This window comes from Embiotoca jacksoni, unplaced genomic scaffold (assembly GCF_022577435.1).
Source record: "Embiotoca jacksoni isolate LCO1_2020_lvr unplaced genomic scaffold, fEmbJac1.0.p SCAF_19, whole genome shotgun sequence".
In the NCBI taxonomy this organism is placed as follows: domain Eukaryota; kingdom Metazoa; phylum Chordata; class Actinopteri; family Embiotocidae; genus Embiotoca; species Embiotoca jacksoni.
In genome coordinates this window covers 6,726,612-6,749,086 of record NW_027185329.1, presented here as the reverse complement: position 1 = coordinate 6,749,086, position 22,475 = coordinate 6,726,612, and the positions used below count along the sequence as shown (strand labels likewise).

Here is a 22,475-nt window from a genome sequence, read left to right as displayed (position 1 = left end):
TTCATGTTGAAAGATGTTTGATACAATTCAGTTTAATGTCCGAAGGTTAACACACGTCAAAACAGCAACAAAAAAAGAATCAGAAAAGTGATAATCTAAAAGAACTCAACATGTTCAAATTTTGTCTTCCAAGTAATTGTAAGACTGTTTTGACCTTTTGCTACTGTTTCAGTTTGGCGACTCCTGGTGGCTGCATCAGAAAAGACATTTAGATCTGAAACCCCATGAGTCAGAAAGTGATATATCTTGTCAATGTTATGGATAGATCACTAAACGGAGCCCGAGGATGCATTTCTTGCTGGAAAGTGAATCAAACAACTGAAAAGAGACCAAATGAGAGGCAAAACAATCAAAAACAGATGTAAAATCATGACCACAAAAAAACACTAGACAGCAAAAAGATGACTAATATCGATGCAAAACCACACAAATCAACCAAGTTAAAAATACAAAGCTGCAAAACAGCTAAAAACATTCATGATACATCATACCTCAGAAAGATGCAGAGTACTGCAAAATAACATGCAAACTGATGCATAAAACCACAGAGACACAAATGCAAATGCAAAATAGGACAAATGTGACTCCACCTGACAGAGGATACATCATGACTAAAATGAGATGCTAAAAGAACATCAAATAAGGTGATCAGGAAGAGACCTCCACCCCTGACCCCATCAAGAGGTTTTAAACCTTACCATCAATGTATGAGACCAGATCCACTTTGATCTACATCTCCTGTACAGGAACCCGTAACATTAACACTCCAAAGTTACATAAAACAGCAGAAACATCAATTTGACACCCACACAGACACACACACTCACTCCTGTAGATTCTGTTTGAAGCCATCAGTTATTATGGGCGTTGGAAGCAGCAGCCTCTGACAACACAAACACGACATGAAGCAACCACAGCCTGGGTGGAGCCGGCAGCTCACAACTGAAACACCATCATTTGGTAACAGATTGAAGATAATTATCACGTTGTTGCCATCGACACTCATCTGCAGTGTGGCTCATGAGTCGTATAGACTAATTGTGCTGTTAACCTCAGACACCGGCTGCTAACAAACACTGTCGTCAGCCGGTTGGGTCATTACTTCATCCTCCATCTTACCCCTCTGATCATGAGGGAAATACAGAAGTAACTGCTCAGCTTTGTGCGGTGAGTATGTGCATCAGTGTGTGTTATCTCTGAGCAGTTCTTGTTTCACACACTGAGCCTGTGGGAGTATGAGGAAGTAGTTTTTGAATGTTGCACTGTCTGTCTTGCAGGTTGCTGGCTGCCATTAGCTCCGACTGTCCCGCTGGGTGATGGCTGCAGTGTGAAGAGGGCAACCTGTGAATTTTAACAGCACGCACATACACACACACACACACACACACAAACACACACTCTCTGGACAGTGGATACCTGAGGAGGAGAGCCCCACCGGAACTATGGTGCAGTACCACACCTTTATTTCCTCTGAATAGCTGTATCGATCATGTGTGAACACCAAGGCTTGTGTAAAAAAACGTTTCTTCTGTTTGCAAAAGTGACGACAGCTCTTAATGAACTTCATTTAATGTCAGTAGTTTCGTTTTTACACACCAAAGGAGGGTATTTTGTGCTTTAAAGTTCATTTCGATATGATACGAGATATGATAGCTTGTCTTAAAACGCCATCTCTTCAGGGAAATTCAGCTCTTTCTCACCAACAGCAGTGAGTTTCCTCTTTTTTCAGGTCAAGTCTTTAGGTTGAATCTACACCAAAGCTGCCAAATACATTGATTGCACTGCTGTGTACTTGATTTGTGATCATATTTTGGATAAAAACAAATTTAGATTGATGAAAGTCAGAAAACACAGGTGTGTTGTTTATAAAGAACAAGAAATGCACATAAAATGTTGTGTCCATGCTAAAATAAGCAGAAGAAATGCTTGGTCTTAAATTCAAAGTGTAAATATTGAGCTGTGTTATAATCTCACATAGTGTTTATTGCATTCAGGGAGGGCTAACAAAGTGAGCTGCAGGCTGCTGCAGTAAGAGTACCGGTATAATGTAGAAGGTTTAGAGGATTTCACAAGAGGCGGCGATGAGGTGAGAGGGGGAAGTGGACTCTAGGAGAGGCCTATAGTTTCTGTCACAACACTTCCTCCTCCTGCTCACAATGGTCCCCACACATCCGAAACCATGCAGGCCTATTGTTGAAGTCATAGCGTGTGCTCACGATCTCTTAAACCTTTCTAAACAGGCAGATTCAAGGGGGAAGACATTAAAAATGTCCACCCCTATTATCGTTCAGGTATTACCCTTTCAAAATAAGAGCTGGAAGTGTGATGCAGGCCTTAGCAGATTGCTTTTAAAAGTATGTTGCACACTCAATTATAATATGACTTAGCTACAAACAGTGAAGGAATAAAGGCAGTGCGACAGAAATAACTGTTGAGCAGTGAGACAAGTGTTATGAGATCAATTTACTCCGTTTTTTTCTTAATTGTGTAGAAGGTTCCAGTTTAAAGAGGTCAAGTTGTGAGATCTCAGCTGTTGTGACTTCTTCCAAAACCAGTGTTTCTTGCAGATGGTATTTTGATTGTGGCTTTCAAAGCATTAGAAATTAGCATTTTTACACCAGCAGAAAATTCTCTCAAGTAACTTTTCGACGTGTAAAGAGTGTTTCTCAATGAAGACTTGTTACAGTGACACTGTCACATTTTCCCTCAAAATCAGGATCTTTTTTTTTTTAATGTTTTTTTTAACGCTTTAAGCATCACAAAGTCACAGTCCTTTTTTTGTGAATAAAAGTTTCTTCATTAATAGAAACCTCCATATGTAAAATCTTGTTCCTCAACTAATTAAATTACAGAAATGACTGTAACAATACAAACCTTGTGTTAAATAAAGGTGACAAGAAAGACATTTAATATCAATCAATAAGTCTAAAAAAAAAAAAAAGCACCTCGGTAGTAAAGTCACAGATGTAGAAGATGGATTTCAACAGGGAGACTGCTCCTAATTGAAATGAATTTTGACAGATTTAAGTCCAGAGTGCAGAAAGTTCACAAAACTGATGAAATTCTTAGAGCGTTGCTGTGAAGCCAACCCCTGAGTTAATGCCTACAGTTTGATTCACGAACCAACAGGTGAGATGTTAGACACCATCTGGCCCAGCAATCAGGTCCAGCTGAGTGTTCAGACAGAATGCAAAGCAAATGTTATGATCTGACTCATAAACGTACAGAAAGCGAGGAAAACGAAGAGTTCAGTCAGTGGCTGAGGTGAATGATGGGTCGCCCCTAAAGACACTTCACACTCATGAGAAGACCATAACTGTGTCCTTTTGTGATCTTCAACTAGTGACATAGTGTTTCATTCTTACTGACATGTGAGGAGCTGGTTGATCACCTGGTTTACATAAAAGGAGAATGGACAGAGTTGTGCAAGAAGCAGCAGAGTATCCTGTAATTCTCTGGTCTGTCTGAACGTGAATGGCAGGAATTTAACCGTTTAACACTCACTGGCCCTAACTGTGTTAAATTTTGCTGTTTTATTTTGGAAAGGCATCAACCACAATAAAACATCAATAGAAAGTACAAAGTCTCACGGTTCAAAAAGCATAATCTTTTTGAACATACCAACACTGCAGCAAGAATAGCAGCAGCAGTTCCAGTAATAAGTGTGCATGTGCAGCAAAACGGCAGTGCTTGTCTATAGACGCACACGTTTGTTGAATCACTAAATCTTGCACAATTTGTCTCGCAGAAATAGTCTAGCAAGCAAAATCATCCCAAACTTCTTGTCATTTTTTGTACAAAATGAGGTGAAACCTCTTCTGTTGGTTTTTTTAAAGGGCAGACACACGGTTTTTATCTTGCAGCGTTTCCTAACAAAACGTCAAAATCTGCTTTATGTTCTCGAGTTAAAGGAAGCTTCTGACGATCTTCTGTATTCATCTTATTGTCATATTGTCATCACGACCCTTGGAAAGGCCGGACCTGATCCTGTCAATAACTTTGTTACAGTGTACGACATGTTCCTTCATTACGATGGATCTGATCTAGATAGAATCTGTAGTTTATTTGGACTCAGCCCCACATACACAGTCCTGCTGCTATAGATATAATCAATATATGTTATACTGCAAGTACAACACTCAGTTAGTTTGGGTCCTCTCAATGGATTTGTTGGGATAACAAGTGGTTGCCACTTTGGTTGGCTTTAATTACATCTAAACCTGTGACTTCCATCTGAATTTCCCCTCGAGGGTGTTTACATTTAGAAGCAAAACACACACTGAATGATTTCACACATTACATACATGTTGAGTATGTGCTTCCGCACAGACTTTCTTTTAAGTCAGCACTGCACCTAACACTGGACACATGTTATCTCTTATATTGACTTTCCCCACATCTTTTTGTTCACATTTTCCTCAAGCTTAATCTGACATATTTGGTATCTTTGGAAACTATAGGAGCGAGAATTTTAAATAAAGTTCACTGTTGTTGTTTTCTTTTTACAAACAGAGTTTGCATTGATGATCGGGTAGAGTTATAGGTTTAAGTTTAAAGTCTGTGCTCTTTCTTTCTAATAATTGCAGAAATATTTGACTTTCAATAGAGATTTTAAATAGATCCAACTGGGTGTTGGGAAGAACATAACAAATTAAGTATAAGAGAAGAAAAAATATGTGAAAGAAAATGTCAAAATCTATTAATATTGCAGGCTGGAAATGACTTTTCAGATACTAATGATGATTTTTTGTTTTTGTTTTTTTTTTGCTGTTAAATGGCTATGATAATAATAACACTTGATACGAGACACAGCATGTAAGGTATACCGGTGGGCTTTCTATCTGGGAAGCAGTAAATGTAGGTTGAAAGGCCCAGACCACAGCCCAACCACCATGCCAATAGAACGACCTGTAAAACTTCACACATCAAACAAACCAGCATCCAGATGCAGGAGGTGACAGTCGCTACCGTGGCTGCATCTACCTGTCGTTTACAGCGACTGAAAATGATCCTCCAGTGGTTTCAAAATTACCTCAAGGTCTACTTCCATTAGGATGCGATGACTAGAAACAATGCTCTTGCCCAGATACATATATTCAAGCAGTGAATTTGGGTCGGGCTATTTAACAACCGTTTGAAATCAATCTATCCTATCAGAAGAATCACGACCTTATTACAAAAAGTAATTTCACTGCACAACAACCATTCAAGTTTAAGCAGTTGTTTATTGTCAGGTACTCTGCGTGTTGAGGCACTTTTAATAATGCTTCTCTAAAATGTCCAAATTAGAAAATGAGCTCACCTCATCTGTCACTGGTTCCCTGGCAACCAGACCCAGCTTCCTGTGAGAGCAACCACAGGGGGTTTATGTTCTCATAAAATGACTTTGCTCATGCCAAACCTCTCTTTCAAGTTTACCTATATTTGTCCTACAGGCTTCAATGCTCTTTCTTTCTTTCTTATTTATTTAATGTATAACTAATCCATCTGTAAAAAATTTCATGAGACTTTTTGAACCTGTTAGATGACCAAATCTTTTAAACTCCAGTTGCAATATAGAAAAAAAAAACCATTGTCTCATAAGTGTTATTTTGTATGATTTCATTTCAAACACAGGAAATTACACATTTACTTATGTCCCAGATTGTGGTAGCAATTGTGATGAGGAAACTGAACTTGTGTAAGATGGATGGAATGTCCCTTTAAAGTATTTATAAAATGGTAATACTTTCTGTACCCAATTTCTGCATGTCTTTCTCTGCTGTGTGATTCAGGCAAAGTACCACTGGCAGAGTCAAAATGTGAAACAAAGTGGAGTGGACGACATGGTCCTGCTGTCCAAGATCACAGAGGACGCTATCGTGGAAAACCTCAAGAAGAGATACATGGACGACTACATCTTTGTATCCTACAAGCAGACAGTTATATCAATGTTGTTTTAATTTGTGGCCGGTTGTAATTTTGTACATTGTAACGTTCAAAAAAGCATCCTGTGTTGTCAGGAGATCACATTAACTATTTTACAGGCAGTTTAGCCATAATGTGTCAATAATGTGATTGTCAGCGGATATCATTGTCATACCTACCTCCACATTTAATCGCACAAAAGAGATCAAAGAAAAATTCATCCTAACTTTCAGTGTAATGTGGGGCCTTAATGTTCCTGTCTCGATTTATCAAACAGATTTTGCATCAGAGCCTCTGCTTACACAAATGTCTCCGTCCCTACCCTCAAACACACTGCTCAGTGGACCAAAACAGAAATACAGTCAAACAATCATGCAAACAAATATGGACATAAACATGAGAAATTCACTCTTCCTCTTTTGCGTTGACTCAACAGCTCACTTCTGTCTTCTTAAAGCTCAGCTGAACTTCAAACCTATATTTAGAAAAAAAAAAAAAAAAGATTGAACATTAAATCCATGGCCAAGAGCAGCTGATGTCACCTCAAGTAAAACTACACCTACACAATAAGTCATGATTACAAAGTGTTTATAATTGATTAATGGCTAATATGATTGACAACTCATCATTAAATGTTAGTCATTCCTTACGTAAAGGATCCCTGTAGTTCGGGTTACTCTCCTTGGACCTTTAAAGTAGTTCTTTTTATCAGCCTAATCAGGAAGTGCGTGGACTGTTCAATGGTCACGGCTGTAACGTAGACTTTTAGGAAATACTGAGGACGTATTGGATTCAGTATTTCCCCCACCAACAGGCTCTGTGTCTGGTGATGGAGGCCGGTCCATCACTGTGATGCAGATTTAAATAGATCAACAGTTGCCAACTTGTTTTTGACATTTGGGTTTTGAGTGAAATTTCTCAACAATTACTGGATGTTATGTGGTTCAGACATTTATCCCGCTCAGGAAAAATCTATAATCTTCTAGGTTAATAAACATAAAATATTCTGCTTGGAACGATGACGTTTGTCCGTTATGGATTTTCCCACAAAAAGGTTTCAAGTATCTCCTATCTCATACGTCACAGTAAAGTTCATTCTCAATGTGTATACACTGGAGGCTTCAAGTTTCCATGTCACACTGGTATAAGTTGAATATTGGACCAGGATTGACTTCCCAACTATTTGTGATGTCACAAATCATTCTCGGAGGCCTGCCCCTTAAAAATCAGATTTTTACCGAGCATAGAGAAACTTTCTCCCCTTCAGCAGATGAATGTGAAAACAGCCTTCTAGTTTTAAACTCTTCACACACATCATTGTGCACAGTGAAGCTCGAACATTCAGCTGTCAGAACAAGGACAAAAACATTATTTTGACTTGAGGCTGATTTTAAGTTATTGTTATAAAGTGGTACCAAAAATTGACGCCGTACAAAATCCCAAAGGCTGAATCACTGCCGGAGGTTGTGTATTTCTGATTGCTTCACTTTATTGCGTAAAGACAGTTGGCAGTATGGTTCAACTTTATTCTGACGATGTTATGAGGATTGTTTAAAGAGTAAAATTGCAGAGGCATTTCTCGAGACTACAAATATAATCCGGAAAAAGTTCATGGGACCTTTAAAGGATTCTTAAAATGCTGATATTATAACTTTATATTTGAAAATAATTCCTGACTGATCTGTTCAATCCCATATTGGTATCACTCTTAAAGTTGGATCACAGTCAGGCTGTAGTATAAACATGTTACACATTATTCCCAAACTTTCCTTAACTACCCTCCTCAGACATACATCGGCCCCGTGTTGATATCAGTTAACCCCTTCAAACAGATGCCCTATTTCACTGACCGAGAGATTGAAATCTACCAAGGAGCTGTGAGTAAAACCCTCCAATAGTTTTCTCTCAGAGTTCTGCAAACGTGTGCCTTATGAGGTGCCGCGGTTCCTCTTACTGTCGTGTGCCTCATTAACTTGAAGTGATCCGCCTCTCTCTGCAGGCCCAGTACGAGAACCCCCCGCACGTCTACGCTCTGACTGATAACGCGTACAGAAACATGATGATCGATGGAGAGAACCAGTGTGTCATCATTAGGTGACCATGACAGTCCCTATTCTCATTCATATACTTGTGTTCATCATTATCTTTTATTACATCAATGTCTGGTCTGTGCTGATGTGTCTTGTGTAATGATGTGTTGTTTTGTTTTGTGGTGTTGTGTTGTGTTCTACTACTTTTTGTGCCATTGCGCTGTGGTAGCGGTGAAAGCGGTGCTGGAAAGACAGTGGCTGCCAAATACATCATGGGCTACATTTCCAAAGTATCTGGAGGTGGATCAAAAGTGCAGGTATAGACTGCAACTTACCTGACCCTTCAAAATGACACTTTGTTCTGGTTATTCTGTGTTTCACTCTGTGTCCCTGTGTGTGTGTGTGTGTGTGTGTGTGTGTGTGTGTGTGTGTGTGTGTGTGTGTGTGTGTGTGTGTGTGTGTGTGTGTGTGTCGCAGCATGTAAAAGACATCATCCTACAGTCAAATCCTCTGCTGGAAGCCTTTGGTAATGCCAAGACCGTCCGCAATAACAACTCTAGTCGTTTCGTAAGTGACATATTTACTTTCAAGCCTACTGTTAACGCTGTCTATGAAGTTTATTTAGTTCCTTAAGTTGATATTTATTAATAATTGTACCGTTTTCACCTGAGTTTATATTGTAAAATGGGAGCACATGACAAAACACAAGGTATGGGTTAGGTTAGGTTAGGTAGTTACTTTATTAATCCCCGAGGGGAAATTTTTTTCGCTACAGCAGCATACAGAAGCAATAAGATAATCAGCAGCTGTAGTTTTCAACTATACCACATAACACAATTTCAGAAGCATAAAGTTAGCTTTTTCTTGATTTTTGACTACGCCAGCTGTGGGGTTCTGTTTGTGCCCAAAATATGTTGACATGTGACAAAACATTTGTCAATGTCTAGTCAACTATGAACCGTACTTCTGTATGCATGTATTTGTGCCCCTTGTTGTTGTGTGTGTCGTCCAATTGACATAGATGATGTGCATGTTGACATATTAATGGCACAAAGGGAACCCCATAGATAGCAGGATGATTCCAGACATGGGCATTTGTTGTTTTCAGTAAAACAGCTGAAAAACTTTTGTATTGGATAGATTGTTGTGAAATTTGGTACACGTATTTATATCTGTCCATACATGTCAAAATGTCCATTTAATTTGTAACAAAACCTGCAAAACCAAAGACACTGCAGTTGGCCTCAGATGTGCTTTGTGTTTAGTGCCAAGCACATGCTATTGCGCTAACTTGCGAGACTAAAACGGTGAACATTATAAAGACTATACATGCTAAACATCAGCATATTAGCATCCAACAGCCTGTAGAGTTATTAAGACTTACTGATTATTGATTGAAAATGACGAATCATTCCAGGTCAATGAATTAAAATATCACAATACTGACTTGTTATGTTACCCAAAGATCCGCAAGAAGCATTTACACATGTATCAAATTATTTACTCACCTACTGCAGTGTTTAATGCACCTTTTATTTTATTTGCCTTTGTGTATACAGTTTGTGTGTGTGTATTTATTTATTCATTGCTCTTATTTTTTTTCTAAAAAAATATTTTTATATATCTTATTTTATTGTATATGTATTTGTAAATTTATGTTCTTCTCGTGTGCCCCTTTTTGTGTTTCTATGCTGCTGTGACGACTAAATTTCCCCACTGTGGGGTAAATTAAGTCTAAGTCTAAATCTGAGTCTAAAAAGCATTGCTGCAGCTCATGCATTGGTTTGATGCACACAAAAATACATTTCTCTGCACTGGCTGTCATTTCTCATCAGCGGTGGTCCTGATACTCAACTTTCACACCTATAAACCACATGAACATGCATATGTGCAGCTTCAGCACAATACATCACGAAATCAATTTGTTAGACTTCCCATCACCCTTGGTGTCGCATCAGGGATCTTGTGTTCAGGTCAGTGCAGTGAGATGCATGCAAGCTGTTTTATACCGTAGATGTAACTTGGACGTTGCTTATCTTTCATCCAGAAAGCCATTTTGATTGTGATTAATTTAAAACTATTGTCAGTTTGATAAGGCTGTCAGGGCACAATGAGGAGAATTTCTCTTGTTGTCACATTTACCTGCTCACTGTCTGTTTGTCACCACCTGTGGGTTGATTTTCATTCATTTCATTCACCAGGGGAAATACTTTGAGATTCAGTTCAGCAGAGGAGGAGAGCCAGACGGTGGGAAAATTTCTAACTTCCTGCTGGAGAAGTCGAGGGTGGTGAACCAGAATGAGAGTGAGAGGAACTTCCACATTTACTACCAGGTCAGAAGCTGATGAGCTCAGTCACGAATCAGTGTTAGCTACTTTAAATCACACCTTGAACTGGGGGGTGCCAGACACAAAAACAAAATGTGTAACGTCTTCTGTACTTCCACTGTTGTCGTCCAGTTGATAGAGGGCGCCAACGCTCAGCAGAAAGAGGGCCTGGGCATCATGACCCCAGACTACTACTACTACCTCAACCAGTCTGGGACGTACAAGGTGGATGGGACCAACGATAGCAAAGACTTCCAAGAGACGATGGTACTTATTGTTTTCTGTAGATTGTCTATATTGTACCTGACTCTATAGCAGTGTAAACACATGGCTGGATAAACCTGCTAGTAAGCCTCAAAGCAACACTTAAATAGTGAAAGGAATACTGATATCAGAAAAGAAAAAAAAACACATTATGCTACACAAATAGACGTCACACGTTTTTTTTCTGCCTTTCTGTTCACTATTTTTTTGTGAATTACCATGTTTGTAGCCTCTTTTGGCCGCTAGCAGTGATTCAAAGGAATCAATCTGACAGGTTTGGAGGGAAATGTCAGTCCTTATGGAAATGTTTACACTCATAGATAAGAGGTTGTACAGCATTATAAAAAATGGGGGAGACGAGTGTGCGTTTCTATGCTTGAAGAAGAAATGGTCCCAGGTTTGCCGTGTGCTAATATAACTGAACCCTAACTAATTGATGATCTTAATTCGGGACCTAATAGGAGATGCTTTGCTCCTTTTAAACTCATTTAGTAATGCATCCTTGAAGTGCCACAGCTTTCACACTGCTAATTACTCTACTGATTTCTGAGTAGCAGGCTAATTAAAAAAGACCCGTTAATCCGAATTAAACCTGTTTTATTGTATTTAGTTATGAGTTCAACTGACTTACAACCAACAAACTTAAGAAAAAATGTTGATGTTTGAAGGCAGCTTTTCTTTTTTTTGTGCTAATTGACCTTGGTATAAGCATATTTATGTATCCGTACATATTTATATAAAAGACTGGAGTCTTGTATTATACATCAATATTCACCATCCAGAAAAAAGAGGAAATAAAGATGTATTATAGAATAAAAAAAATACCTCATGTTTGTCTGTGGAGCTTTAACAAACAGCTGCCCTCTCTGTCTGCTTTCACATTGTGGTCTCCAGGAAGCCATGCAGGTGATTGGGATCCCCTGTGACATCCAGGCTCAGGTGCTGCAGATCATCGCAGGTATCCTCCACCTGGGGAACATCAGCTTCATAGAGGCAGGCAACTACGGGCAGGTGGAGAGCACGGACTGTGAGTGACACGCCTTCACACTCACACATATATGCAGTCATACGCGAATTCGGTCCTCATGCATATGCACACATTCCCATTGTCTCCCTGAGGGTTACAGCAAATTAGAGCTCACCATGACAAAAGCAGCCCCCTGACAGTCACCCTGTTAATTGATAGAATCTGTTCACATCAGTACGAGCTTGTTTTTTTCTGCTTTGTTTGCTGCGTAGGGACTCACTGCTCAACAGATAATTGGTGTTTACATTCAGGTGCTGTCTAGCATTACTCCACTTATTTATTCTCTCAAAGTCTTTGCTTACATCTACATTTACAGTGTAAAGAAACATTTTCAGGCCATCTGAATACTCAGTATTGAGGCTAAATATGTTACAATGTTTATTTAAAAACAAATTTTGACTAAACTAATTTAATTCACTTCATTTGAATGATATATGTGCTGTTTTGTTTTGTTCCAGTGCTCGCCTTTCCCGCCTACCTGCTGGGCATTGACCCCAACCGCCTGCAGGATAAGCTGACCAGCCGGAAGATGGATTCAAAGTGGGGAGGGAAGTCAGAGTCCATTAACGTCACCCTGAACCAGGAGCAGGCCACCTACACACGAGACGCCCTGGCCAAAGCTCTCTACGCACGCCTCTTTGACTACCTGGTGGAGGTAGGCACACTTTATAATGCAGTTACAACAAAAAGAGACTAAATGTAGTGGACCATTTTCTTCTTGTTCAAAGGAGATATGTACACGATGCATTTGTATATTTCTCTTCTTTACTGTCTGTGTCCTGCAGTCCATAAATAAAGCCATCCAAAAACCAAATGAGGAATTCAGCATCGGAGTACTTGACATTTATGGTTTTGAGATATTCCAGGTTAGTTCTCTTACAACTTATGGATGCATTAACATTTAAAGGCAGCCACTAGAATATAAAATGCTCATTTTATAGATTCAGCACAGCAGAGTTTTTTTTTTTTTTTTTTACTGTTGTCTGACATCAGCTGTGTTTTCCTCTGCAGAGAAATGGTTTTGAGCAGTTTTGTATCAACTTTGTCAACGAGAAACTGCAACAGATCTTCATTGAACTCACTCTGAAGGCTGAGCAGGTATATATAGTGTATTTATTGCTTTTCTACATTTTGTCTCTGTATTTGTTTTCCTTGTCTTTAGCTTGTATGACGTAAAGACTGAGCTTCTATTAGGTCTGAATATAGTAAAAATGTCTGTCCTAGAACCTATTTCCACTAGTTTTATTCAAAATATTTGTGTCTAATTTCCTCTCAGGAAGAGTATGTTCAGGAGGGCATCAAATGGACACCCATCGAGTACTTCAACAACAAGATTGTGTGCGACCTTATTGAAAATAAATTGGTAATCTCATAACTGTTTTTGCTTGACTTATGAATAGGACATTGTCATTATTTTTTTCTTCTTTTATCTATTTGACATTAAAAAAAAAAAGAAATTCTTAAACAGCCATCCTCTCCCTGCAGAACCCTCCTGGTATAATGAGCGTGCTGGATGATGTATGTGCCACCATGCATGCCAAAGGGGAGGGCGCAGACGGCACTCTGCTGCAGAAACTGCATGCCGCTGTGGGAACACACGAACATTTCAACAACTGGAACTCCGGCTTCGTCATACATCACTATGCTGGGAAGGTAGGAACCTGAAATCAAACCAAACTAACCCACTTTAGCAGAAATACTCGCTTTGACCAAGCAGAAACCTCCAGCGCTAAAAAAATTAAGCCAATGCAGAAGTGCCAAAAGCTGCAGTTCCTAGAATGGCCACTTGAGGCTTCAATCCCCACAGACCTCCATGTTAAAATGCCCAACTTTGCAGTAGAAATAAACACGTCCACCTGTTAAAAAATTTTTTCAAAATCTCTTTTACAAGAGAGATCTGGCCAAGATAGAAGCCGTACAAATTTACTACTATGAAAATGCAGCATACACAACATGATATACACAATCCACAATAAATCAGCAAAATAACAATTTAAACATATTGTATTGGGGCTAAAAGTTAAGCAATAATTCCGGGTGGTGCTTCCTTAAGTGACAGGTGGGTGCCTTTACAGTTTGCTAGCTGCCTGCAAGTTTCAACCACCAAGTTTCATCAGCTCCACCCACAAACCAACTTTTTGCCCACTTTTGAATCCACCAAGCATGAGGTGAAGTTAGGCACTGCCAATATGGCGGCAGCTAAAGCCACCTGTTAGCAAGTTTCAAAATTGTTTTTCAAGAAACCTGTGGGTGGCGTCACAGAGGCTAGATCCCTTTTTATAGACAGATTTGGCTTTGACTAAAGGACCAGTGTGTTGGATTTAGTGACATCTAGTGACAAGGTTGCAGATTAACCAACTGAACACCCCTCTTGTCACCTTGCCCTTTCCAAACATGGCCTTGAGGTAACATAAAAGCTCAAAAGGCCCTCTCTAGAGCCTGTGTTTGGTTTGTCCCTCATGGGCTACTGTAGAAACATAGCAATGCAAAATGGTGGAGTCCATGGAAGAGGACCCGCTCCCAATGTACATAAGAACTCACCCTAAGGTAACAGAAACACAATGATTCTTAGTTTCAGGTGATTAAATACCAATGAAAACGAAAACCAAAGTTTTAATATTAGAAAATAAATCCTACACACTGCATTTTATTTATTTTCACTGGTGATGTTGCAGTTGGGAAGTCTCAATGACTGCAGATGTGTTGGGAGATTGAGGTTTATTCACATCAAGAAATTGGGATTAACATTTGAATTCAGAATTGTGTATAAAAACCTGACATTGACCCTTAATTAATGTTTTCCTGGTGGGTAAAGTTTTCACCTCAGTAATAATCATCTCAGGTGTCGTACGATATCAACGGCTTCTGTGAGAGAAACAGAGATGTTCTCTTCCCGGACCTCATTGAGCTCATGCAGAGCAGTGAATTGTGAGTCTCCTTTACTATTAATCTGATAGATTAATTTTTCCATGTTTAGTGAAGAAATACAGTAATAAAATCTTAAACTTGTGTCTTTAGTAACTTCATCCGTAGCTTGTTCCCTGAAAACCTCAACACAGATAAGAAGAGCAGGCCGACCACAGCGAGCTCAAAGATCAAGGTGGGAGTTGAATGTATTCCATAACACAGAAGAAAGAAAGAGGTTTTAGTTTGTAACAGCACATTGATCACACATTGATGTTTCCAACAGAGACAAGCTAATGATCTGGTGAGCACACTGATGAAGTGCACTCCCCACTATATCCGCTGTATCAAACCCAACGAGACAAAACGGCCCAAAGACTGGGAGGAGAGCAGGTCGGCATGCCCACAGTGGGACACATACAATAAAACATTTTAAACACTCTCTGATCTGTGGTCGTATCCGTTTTTAGGGCGAGGCATCAGGTCGAATACCTCGGCCTGCGGGAAAACATCCGCGTACGAAGGGCTGGATATGCGTACCGCAGGGTCTTCAATAAGTTTCTGATGAGGTGAGTTTCAATCATGTGTGTTATCTGTTAAGCAGCTCAAAAACACACTCTCATTGTGACTTTTGTTGTGCGTGCCTGTGTGTGTGCTTGTTAAATCCAGGTATGCTGTTCTAACAGCTGAAACATGGCCGTGCTGGAGGGGTCCAGAGCAGCAGGGGGTCCTTCACCTCCTCCGGTCTGTCAACATGGACAACGATCAGTACCAGATGGGACGCACCAAAGTCTTCGTCAAGAACCCAGAATCGGTACAGAGCTCTGTATATATTTTTAATCTGGCTGGTGTTCACTCTGTATTGACCAATGGGGAAATGTAACTACCTTTACAAATTCAAATCTTACATGGAAAAACTATGACAACAGCGTCTTCCCAGGTTTCTGCAGAGCTTAGGTGCTGTGGAAGTGGTGGTGGGCACTTATTTGGCAAAAGAAAACAGCATTTGCTCGTAATTATTGACTTTTATCATAACAATATTTATTTTTAAAGTGCATTGTCCGCCATACAAATAAATAATTACCAAACACTGGTAAAACAAATCTCATAGCGAAGCTATAGTGGCTTAGCTGCTGTGAAAATGCACACAGTCCCCCCAAATCTGGAGTCAGATAGATGTGGGACGAAGTGGTTTCCACAGTTAGCTGACCATCTGACGAGCAGCTCTGATGGAGATTACTATCCACTTAAGTAATGTAATTAAAATTAGCTCCAACTTGACAACAGTTAAATGCTCCTCACACTTGAATACATCAGCAATAATTATCTATAAATAAAAAATAAAATAGTATGACACTTACTGGGCTGTTTTAAGTACATTTAGCAAAAAAATACCTTATAGATTAATATGTTATGATAAATTAGTTGCTGATTAAGAGATGTTCTACATAACAGACAGCAAACTGATTAAATACTATAAAAAATGTATTCCAAATTGAATGATAGATGTGAATTTTTACTACATGGTGTGTTCCCCCCAGCTGTTTCTGCTGGAAGAGATGAGGGAGAGGAAGTTTGACACCTTTGCCAGGATCATTCAGAAGTCCTGGAGAAGATACATCGCCTGGAAGAAGTACGAACAGATGAGAGAAGAGGGTGAGTTACAAAAACTTTACATTCACCACATTTTGCCCATAAAATCACTCATTTTGAGGTGTGACTCTAAATGTTTGCCTTACTTTGTGTCGCTCAGCCTCGGACATCCTGTACAACTCCAAAGAGCGGAGGAGGAACAGCATCAACAGGAACTTTGTTGGAGACTACCTCGGGCTGGAGCAGAGGCCTGAGCTGCGACAGTTCCTGGCCAAGAGGGAGCGCGTTGATTTCGCTGATTCAGTCAACAAGTTTGACCGCAGGTTCAAGGTGGGCAGCTCTATGAAGCATTGTGCTTCTGTATTTTAAAGAATACAGTAAATATTAGAGTTTGAGATGACAAATTCATCACAGTTTCCACTTTTAAAACTGTGATGAGTAAGATCGCATGTTCACACGCTACCTCTTTCCCAAAGTCACCCACTCTTCTTCTCCTTTCTGGCATCACCCACAGTTCTCACTTCGATTTTTTTTTTTTTTTTCCCCCCCCACAACACAGTCCATCAAGAGAGATTTGATCTTGACCCCGAAGGGCATCTACCTGATTGGTCGAGAGAAGGTGAAGAAGGGACCGGAGAAGGGACAAATAAAGGAGGTGCTTAAACGAAAGCTTGAATTTGGAAGCATCAGCGGTGTCTCTCTGAGGTAGGTCATTGATTTACAAGTAATACACCACTTAACATGGCAATAGGAACATTTGTGGTTGATGCTGTGGTGAAAATTATGAGAACTCGCATGATTCTAACCTCGTGTATGAGAAGCATCTGTCGCAGCGAGAGTAAAAATAGCAAACAATTTTCTAGAGAACTGAGAGTTCACAGAATTTGTTCTTCTTTGTATTGTTTCCACAGCTAACAACCTGACATTTTCAGGACAATTTTGAAAAACATGAATTACTGCATTTTTAAAGCAGACATGTTGTTTTGACTTTTACTTGAAGTTCTTTCAGTGTCTCAATTACAAATGCCACTTCCTTTTTCTATTTTAATTTGTGGTCAGACGCTGGTAAAAGTTTGTTTTTTCCTCCAGTACCAGACAGGATGATTTCTTCATCCTGCACGAGGCCCAGTACGACAGTCTGCTGGAGTCCAACTTTAAGACAGAGTTCCTCAGTTTGCTCTCTAAACGCTTCGAGGACTTGACCAAGAGAAAACTGACAATCTCCTTCGTTGATAGGTAGAACAACACACAGCCATTTATTTGCATGAAGAATCACACACAGAGAGAAAGAGATTTCTAACACACTTTTAATCCCCGACTCAGACTGGAGTTCAGAGTGAAGAAGGAGGGCTGGGGTGGAGGAAGCTCCAGAGTGGTGGTGTTCCAGAGAGGTCAAGGGGATCTGGCCCAGCTCAAACCTGGAGGGAAGACCCTCGCTATCACAATAGGGGATGGTCTGCCCAAGTCCTCCAGTAGGTTACAAGAAATATTGACAAAGTACAGATTTGAAATAATCAAGTGCAAAGCAAAACTTTTGATCTAATTTCACACACAAATTTAAAGAAAGTACAAATACGAAGAGATGAGAATAAATAACATGTTGCCACAGATAGTTTGCTGTATCCAGATGTTTTAATTGTACATTTGTTTCAATAGAACCAACCAGGAAGTCTGTTCCACAGTCTCGTGGTGGGGGCAGAAATCCCGTAGCCAGCAGAGGTAAATCACGACTCCTTGCTAATTTATACTTCAACTTTTCTACATTTCAGAGGAAAATTTGGTCCTCTCTACTCCACTACAATTATTTGTCAGCTTTATTTACGGCTTACTTTGTTTTGTGAGTTTATTTTACAGATTCTCCAGACAGGAGTTACGAAATCACCCTAAAAATAGAACACAATATTACAATTACAAAGTTATTGAGATCATTTAGGAGCATGCAAAACAATTGATAAAACATTTTAATACCATTTGATATATGTTGCAGCTTATACTGTCCAACAGTATGTAAATCAGTAAAACATACCATACACATCTTAATGTAACAGCAATAACAACACAGTAATGTAATACAACACAGACAGGGGTCATTATAGGTCACAGAGAGTAGTTCACTGCTCACACCTCTGTTTTCTTATTTAAGTAACTTTTTCAGTGAATAGTTTGTCCTTACTTTTACTTCACTTTCTTTCTCCTCAGCGCACCAGAATGGAGCAGCCAAGTTCTCCAGGGGTCCTAACAACCAACAATCAGACAGCACATATTCTTCCTCGCAGAAACAGGGCCGAACACCCAACACAGCGCTCCCCAAACTGAGCACCCAGAGGGCCCCCCGACCGCCATCCCACAACCAGACTAACCAGGCGAACAGAGATTTCCTGAATGTACCTGACCGGGGCATGTCCGGGTAAGAGAGATCACCCTGTGACATATGGGAAAAGGTTGAGATGGTGACAGCGTGACTAAAATCCACGCATACAGGTTTAATGAGCTGTAAGGGCTTGTCAAGGTGAGGCTCAGTGCTTGCTGTGCCCAAACGCACGAGTGAATGTCGGAGTCAGATAAACCTGTTTATAGTGAGCTGAAGTCCTGATGCCTCCTTCACACTCGCTGCTGTTCCACTGGTTTTGTTGTTATGCTCGAAACAAACCAGTTTGTAACAGCCACATTCGAAGGCGGGTCAGAAAGTGTTACATTAAAAAGTGGGGCAAGACACAAAGGTTACATTCAGGCAGTTAGAAGTAAATAAGAAGTTGTGTGACGGAAATCTGCACATCTGGGAGTCCCTATTCTAAGATAAATGAGCACTTAAACCGTTTGGATTTTAATAAAAAAAAAAAAAAAAAAAAAAAAAAAAAAATCAATTTGTCAGCATACAAAAACAGGGTTTTGTAGCAGCGCCATAGCACACGTAGCTCATCAGTGTTACTGTTGGTTCTTCCCTTGTTCATTATATGCAGCCACGCACTCTGTAATGTATCTTTCGAACAACTTCAGCTGTAATCTCTGTTGTCTCTCTGGTGCCACATGATAAGCACGCGGCTTTATTAAGGACACTCCTATTGCATTCAAGGACCGGCTCACTTTGCTGAACTGGTGATGTTTAATTTGAGAACGTCTTGGGGGGGAAATTGTGTTTGTTAAGTATCCCTAAAAAGAAGAATTATCTCAAGAATCATATATATTTTTGTGAATGTACAAAGCTGTGGTTTTAGTGATTTGTCTTACAGTAAAAAGAAGCATTGTTAAAAATGATAACCCTTCAACTGGAATGTTATCTGTGGTTTAACTCTGCCTGTCTGCCCATTTATCCTCAGAGAAACAATTTCCTGTCATCAGCAGCTCCCGTCATCCCTTTGTCATTTGTCTCTCTTCTTCACAGGCAGCAGAGGAAAAGGAGCATCAACCAGCGACCTCCTCCTGCTCCTAAACCTCAGCCTCGACCCCAGGGTCCTCGCTGCCGGGCGTTATATCAGTACGTCGGCCAGGACACGGACGAGATCAGCTTCGAGGTCAATGATGTGTTTGACCTCGTCAAAGATGGTGCGTGAACAAAAGACAGACAGATAAAGAGGGATTAGAGAGGTTTGATCAATGTGGTTGATTTAAAATGGTTTGTGTCTCCGCAGATCCATCAGGCTGGTGGACGGGCAGGATTGGAGGACACGAAGGACTCTTCCCGGGTAACTATGTGGAAAAGATTTGATGAAGACTCGTGGACCTGTCTGTGTTTGTTGAGGAATATGTGTACTCGTACGATTTGCTAAAGAAGCTGCCTGTGCGTTGTTCGTGGTCGATCTTCATCCATGATGGAAACGGAGCTGTTTGAAGGTGGACCTTGATGACATTTGAGCCGCAACTAACTAGTTTGGCAGCCCGCTGTACAAAGAGAGGACACATCGTTGTTGTGGTCATGATTGTTAAAACTCAACTGCACAGAGCTGCTCAGGTTTCATCTCTGTTGTTGTGTCAAACAACCTTGTTGTGAACGACTGAGCAAAACAATCTTTGACTTCGCCCGAAACTCCTTTCTTTGAGTTGTTGCTTCACTGAATGTGACTTAAAGCGTCAGTTCAGCTGTAACAGAAAAATGACTTGAAAATACTGCATCACTTCCTGATGTCTGCAGTGTTTCTATTCACCTGAAGCTTTTCTCAACGTCAACAACCAGCACTGCTCAGTATTCTTGATTAAATCTGCAGCGTGATATCAAGTAAAAATAGACATTTGAATTACTTCTGCATAACAGCAAACTGTTTCAAATCAAATCAAAGCCACTGAAAGAAGCAATATTTTGGTATGTTTTTTTAAAAAACTTTTTTACTGATGGATTTTACTAATAATAATATTTTCTTATATAAATTGATCTCAATAAAAACAGAAAGAAATATATTTTCATATTTTTACCTTTTGCACTGAGGATTATGTTGTCATTAATAAGATGAGAATGAATGATTTTACGTGTTTATTTCTGCCAAATTTTCATTTTTTTTTGTGTGTGGTTAATTTTTTTTAAATAATGTGATTCCCTCACAGTCAATCAAAATAAGATTTTCCATATGAATAAAAAAGAAAAAGAAAAACAGTCTCTCAGAACTGATTTTCTGTCTACTTTTTTGTTTTGAAAGTTTGTTTGGACTCTGCACTGCACAGTAGATACAGATGAACAGCACACAAAATGAAATATAAACCAGCAGCCTAAAACCCAGGAAGATAAAACCAGCAACAAAAAACTTGCAGCATCAGCTCATAGACCCATTACTGGTGGTATCTTGCATTACCTGGTGTCTAGAGTCCTGATATCAGGCGGTCATAAGTGAGTGGAATGTTTCACCCTGCGTCGGGGGGGCTCTGCATCTTCTCCTGGAGGGCAGACCTCCGGAGCTGGAGCTCAGTATATTGGATTGGTGAGTACGACACTCCCATACTGCTTTTTGTGCTGACTCAATCTGTTCATTCGTCAGCTGGAAGGAGTGTTTATTTTTAACACCACGGATTTTCACCATGGGTTTAATCAACTAGTCAATTTGGGATTTCATCTGAACTGTTTTCCAGACTGAGCAGTGATCCTACAGCAGATGATAGGACACCTCAGAGCATCAAGTTTCTGTTATCACGGCCAGCTCCTGAACAGTCAAATCAAAGATAATTATAACTCTCAAAACAACAGAAGCACTTTGTTTTGGGGTGTTCAAACCAGAATCAGTGTTGGAGGAGTTGCATGTTTCAGCTGTAAACAGGAAACAGCACAGAAAATAAAACCTACTCTGTGTCTCAGCAGCCAGGACTTAATTTAAAGCTCTGCAGCCTGCAGCAATTGGATTAGTCAAAGCTTCTCGACACCTGGTTTTCTCTATATATGCAGGCCCCTGACAGATTATTTCAACAGCACATCTCTGCCTCAGAGATCAGGGATCAACATGGCAGTGTGTGGTGGAATGTAACTAAGTACATTTACAGGGGTATTAAAGTTCCTAAAAAAAACAACAACCTCTGAACTAACGTTATTTCCAGTTTCTGCCACTTTATACTCTCCCTCCAATAATTCAGAGGCAATTTTCAAAAATTTTAGTCGCTGGTTACATTGCTGATTCAAATCAATTTTATAAAATATAACTATAACTAAATATTTTTATTTTTATTGGCAAAAAGACCTTATTGATCCTTTGGGGAATCAGTGATGAATTACTGAGGTAAAATTACTGCAACATCAGTAATTACAACACAGTAATATAATGCAAAATACTTTACTTTGAAATAGGCTGTTCTGCATAATGAGTACATTATCTTTTAGTACATATGACTATTACTTTCATCAGAATACTTCCACACTGTATTGCTGTTTTTAGCTACTTAAATGTATGTATAAATTATATATAAATGTATATATATATACTATATATAGATTTATAGATTTATTTATATAGTATTTTTTGTTTACTGGAATAGGCTAAATATAGGCTCATTGATATGAGTCTAACTCTATTTTGTTGGTTGTATACGTATGTGTACTCTGGGATACGTTTTAGCGGCTACTGAAGTAAAATGACATGGTTGTATTTACTTGCAGTAAGCAAAAGAAATTAATACTTCTACTTCCATCATTGCATTTGTAACACATAGCTTTAATATAAAACGCGTGCGCACACACACACACACACACATACACACACACCACCTCCCCCACGCCTGCTCATCTTCTCCACATGCTTTTCATTTGAAATTCACTGACATGCAGATGACCCGGTCGAGCCTCATTTGTAAGGAAGAACTGAGATTACACAGACAAGCACTGCAGCAACCTGTAATATCTGATGATGTCATCAGGGAGTGTCATATCTGTTTCATCTGTCGAGGGTGTTAAGACAATAATTCGAATTTTAAGATTTTGGTTAATAATAAATCCACTCTAGTGGCGCAGAT

The 22,475-nt window shown here is 39.6% G+C and overlaps 1 protein-coding gene across 1 annotated transcript; it reads left to right on the top strand.

Moving 5' to 3' along the window:
- Positions 1 to 1,091: 1,091 nt before the first annotated feature.
- Positions 1,092 to 20,634, top strand: myo1f (myosin IF). Its single transcript, XM_069153232.1, has 29 exons — positions 1,092 to 1,167; positions 1,278 to 1,445; positions 5,775 to 5,903; positions 7,695 to 7,784; positions 7,907 to 8,001; positions 8,167 to 8,254; positions 8,415 to 8,504; positions 10,139 to 10,270; positions 10,397 to 10,531; positions 11,423 to 11,555; positions 12,014 to 12,210; positions 12,341 to 12,421; positions 12,567 to 12,653; positions 12,832 to 12,918; positions 13,041 to 13,208; positions 14,398 to 14,483; positions 14,574 to 14,655; positions 14,746 to 14,852; positions 14,930 to 15,028; positions 15,129 to 15,273; positions 16,001 to 16,115; positions 16,213 to 16,382; positions 16,612 to 16,757; positions 17,142 to 17,288; positions 17,376 to 17,524; positions 17,709 to 17,771; positions 18,252 to 18,459; positions 19,435 to 19,595; positions 19,682 to 20,634. Exons 2-29 carry the CDS (start codon positions 1,443 to 1,445, stop codon positions 19,756 to 19,758), a joined length of 3,270 nt encoding a protein of 1,089 aa, XP_069009333.1. The 5' UTR covers positions 1,092 to 1,167; positions 1,278 to 1,442; the 3' UTR covers positions 19,759 to 20,634.
- The last annotated feature ends 1,841 nt before the right edge of the window (positions 20,635 to 22,475 follow it).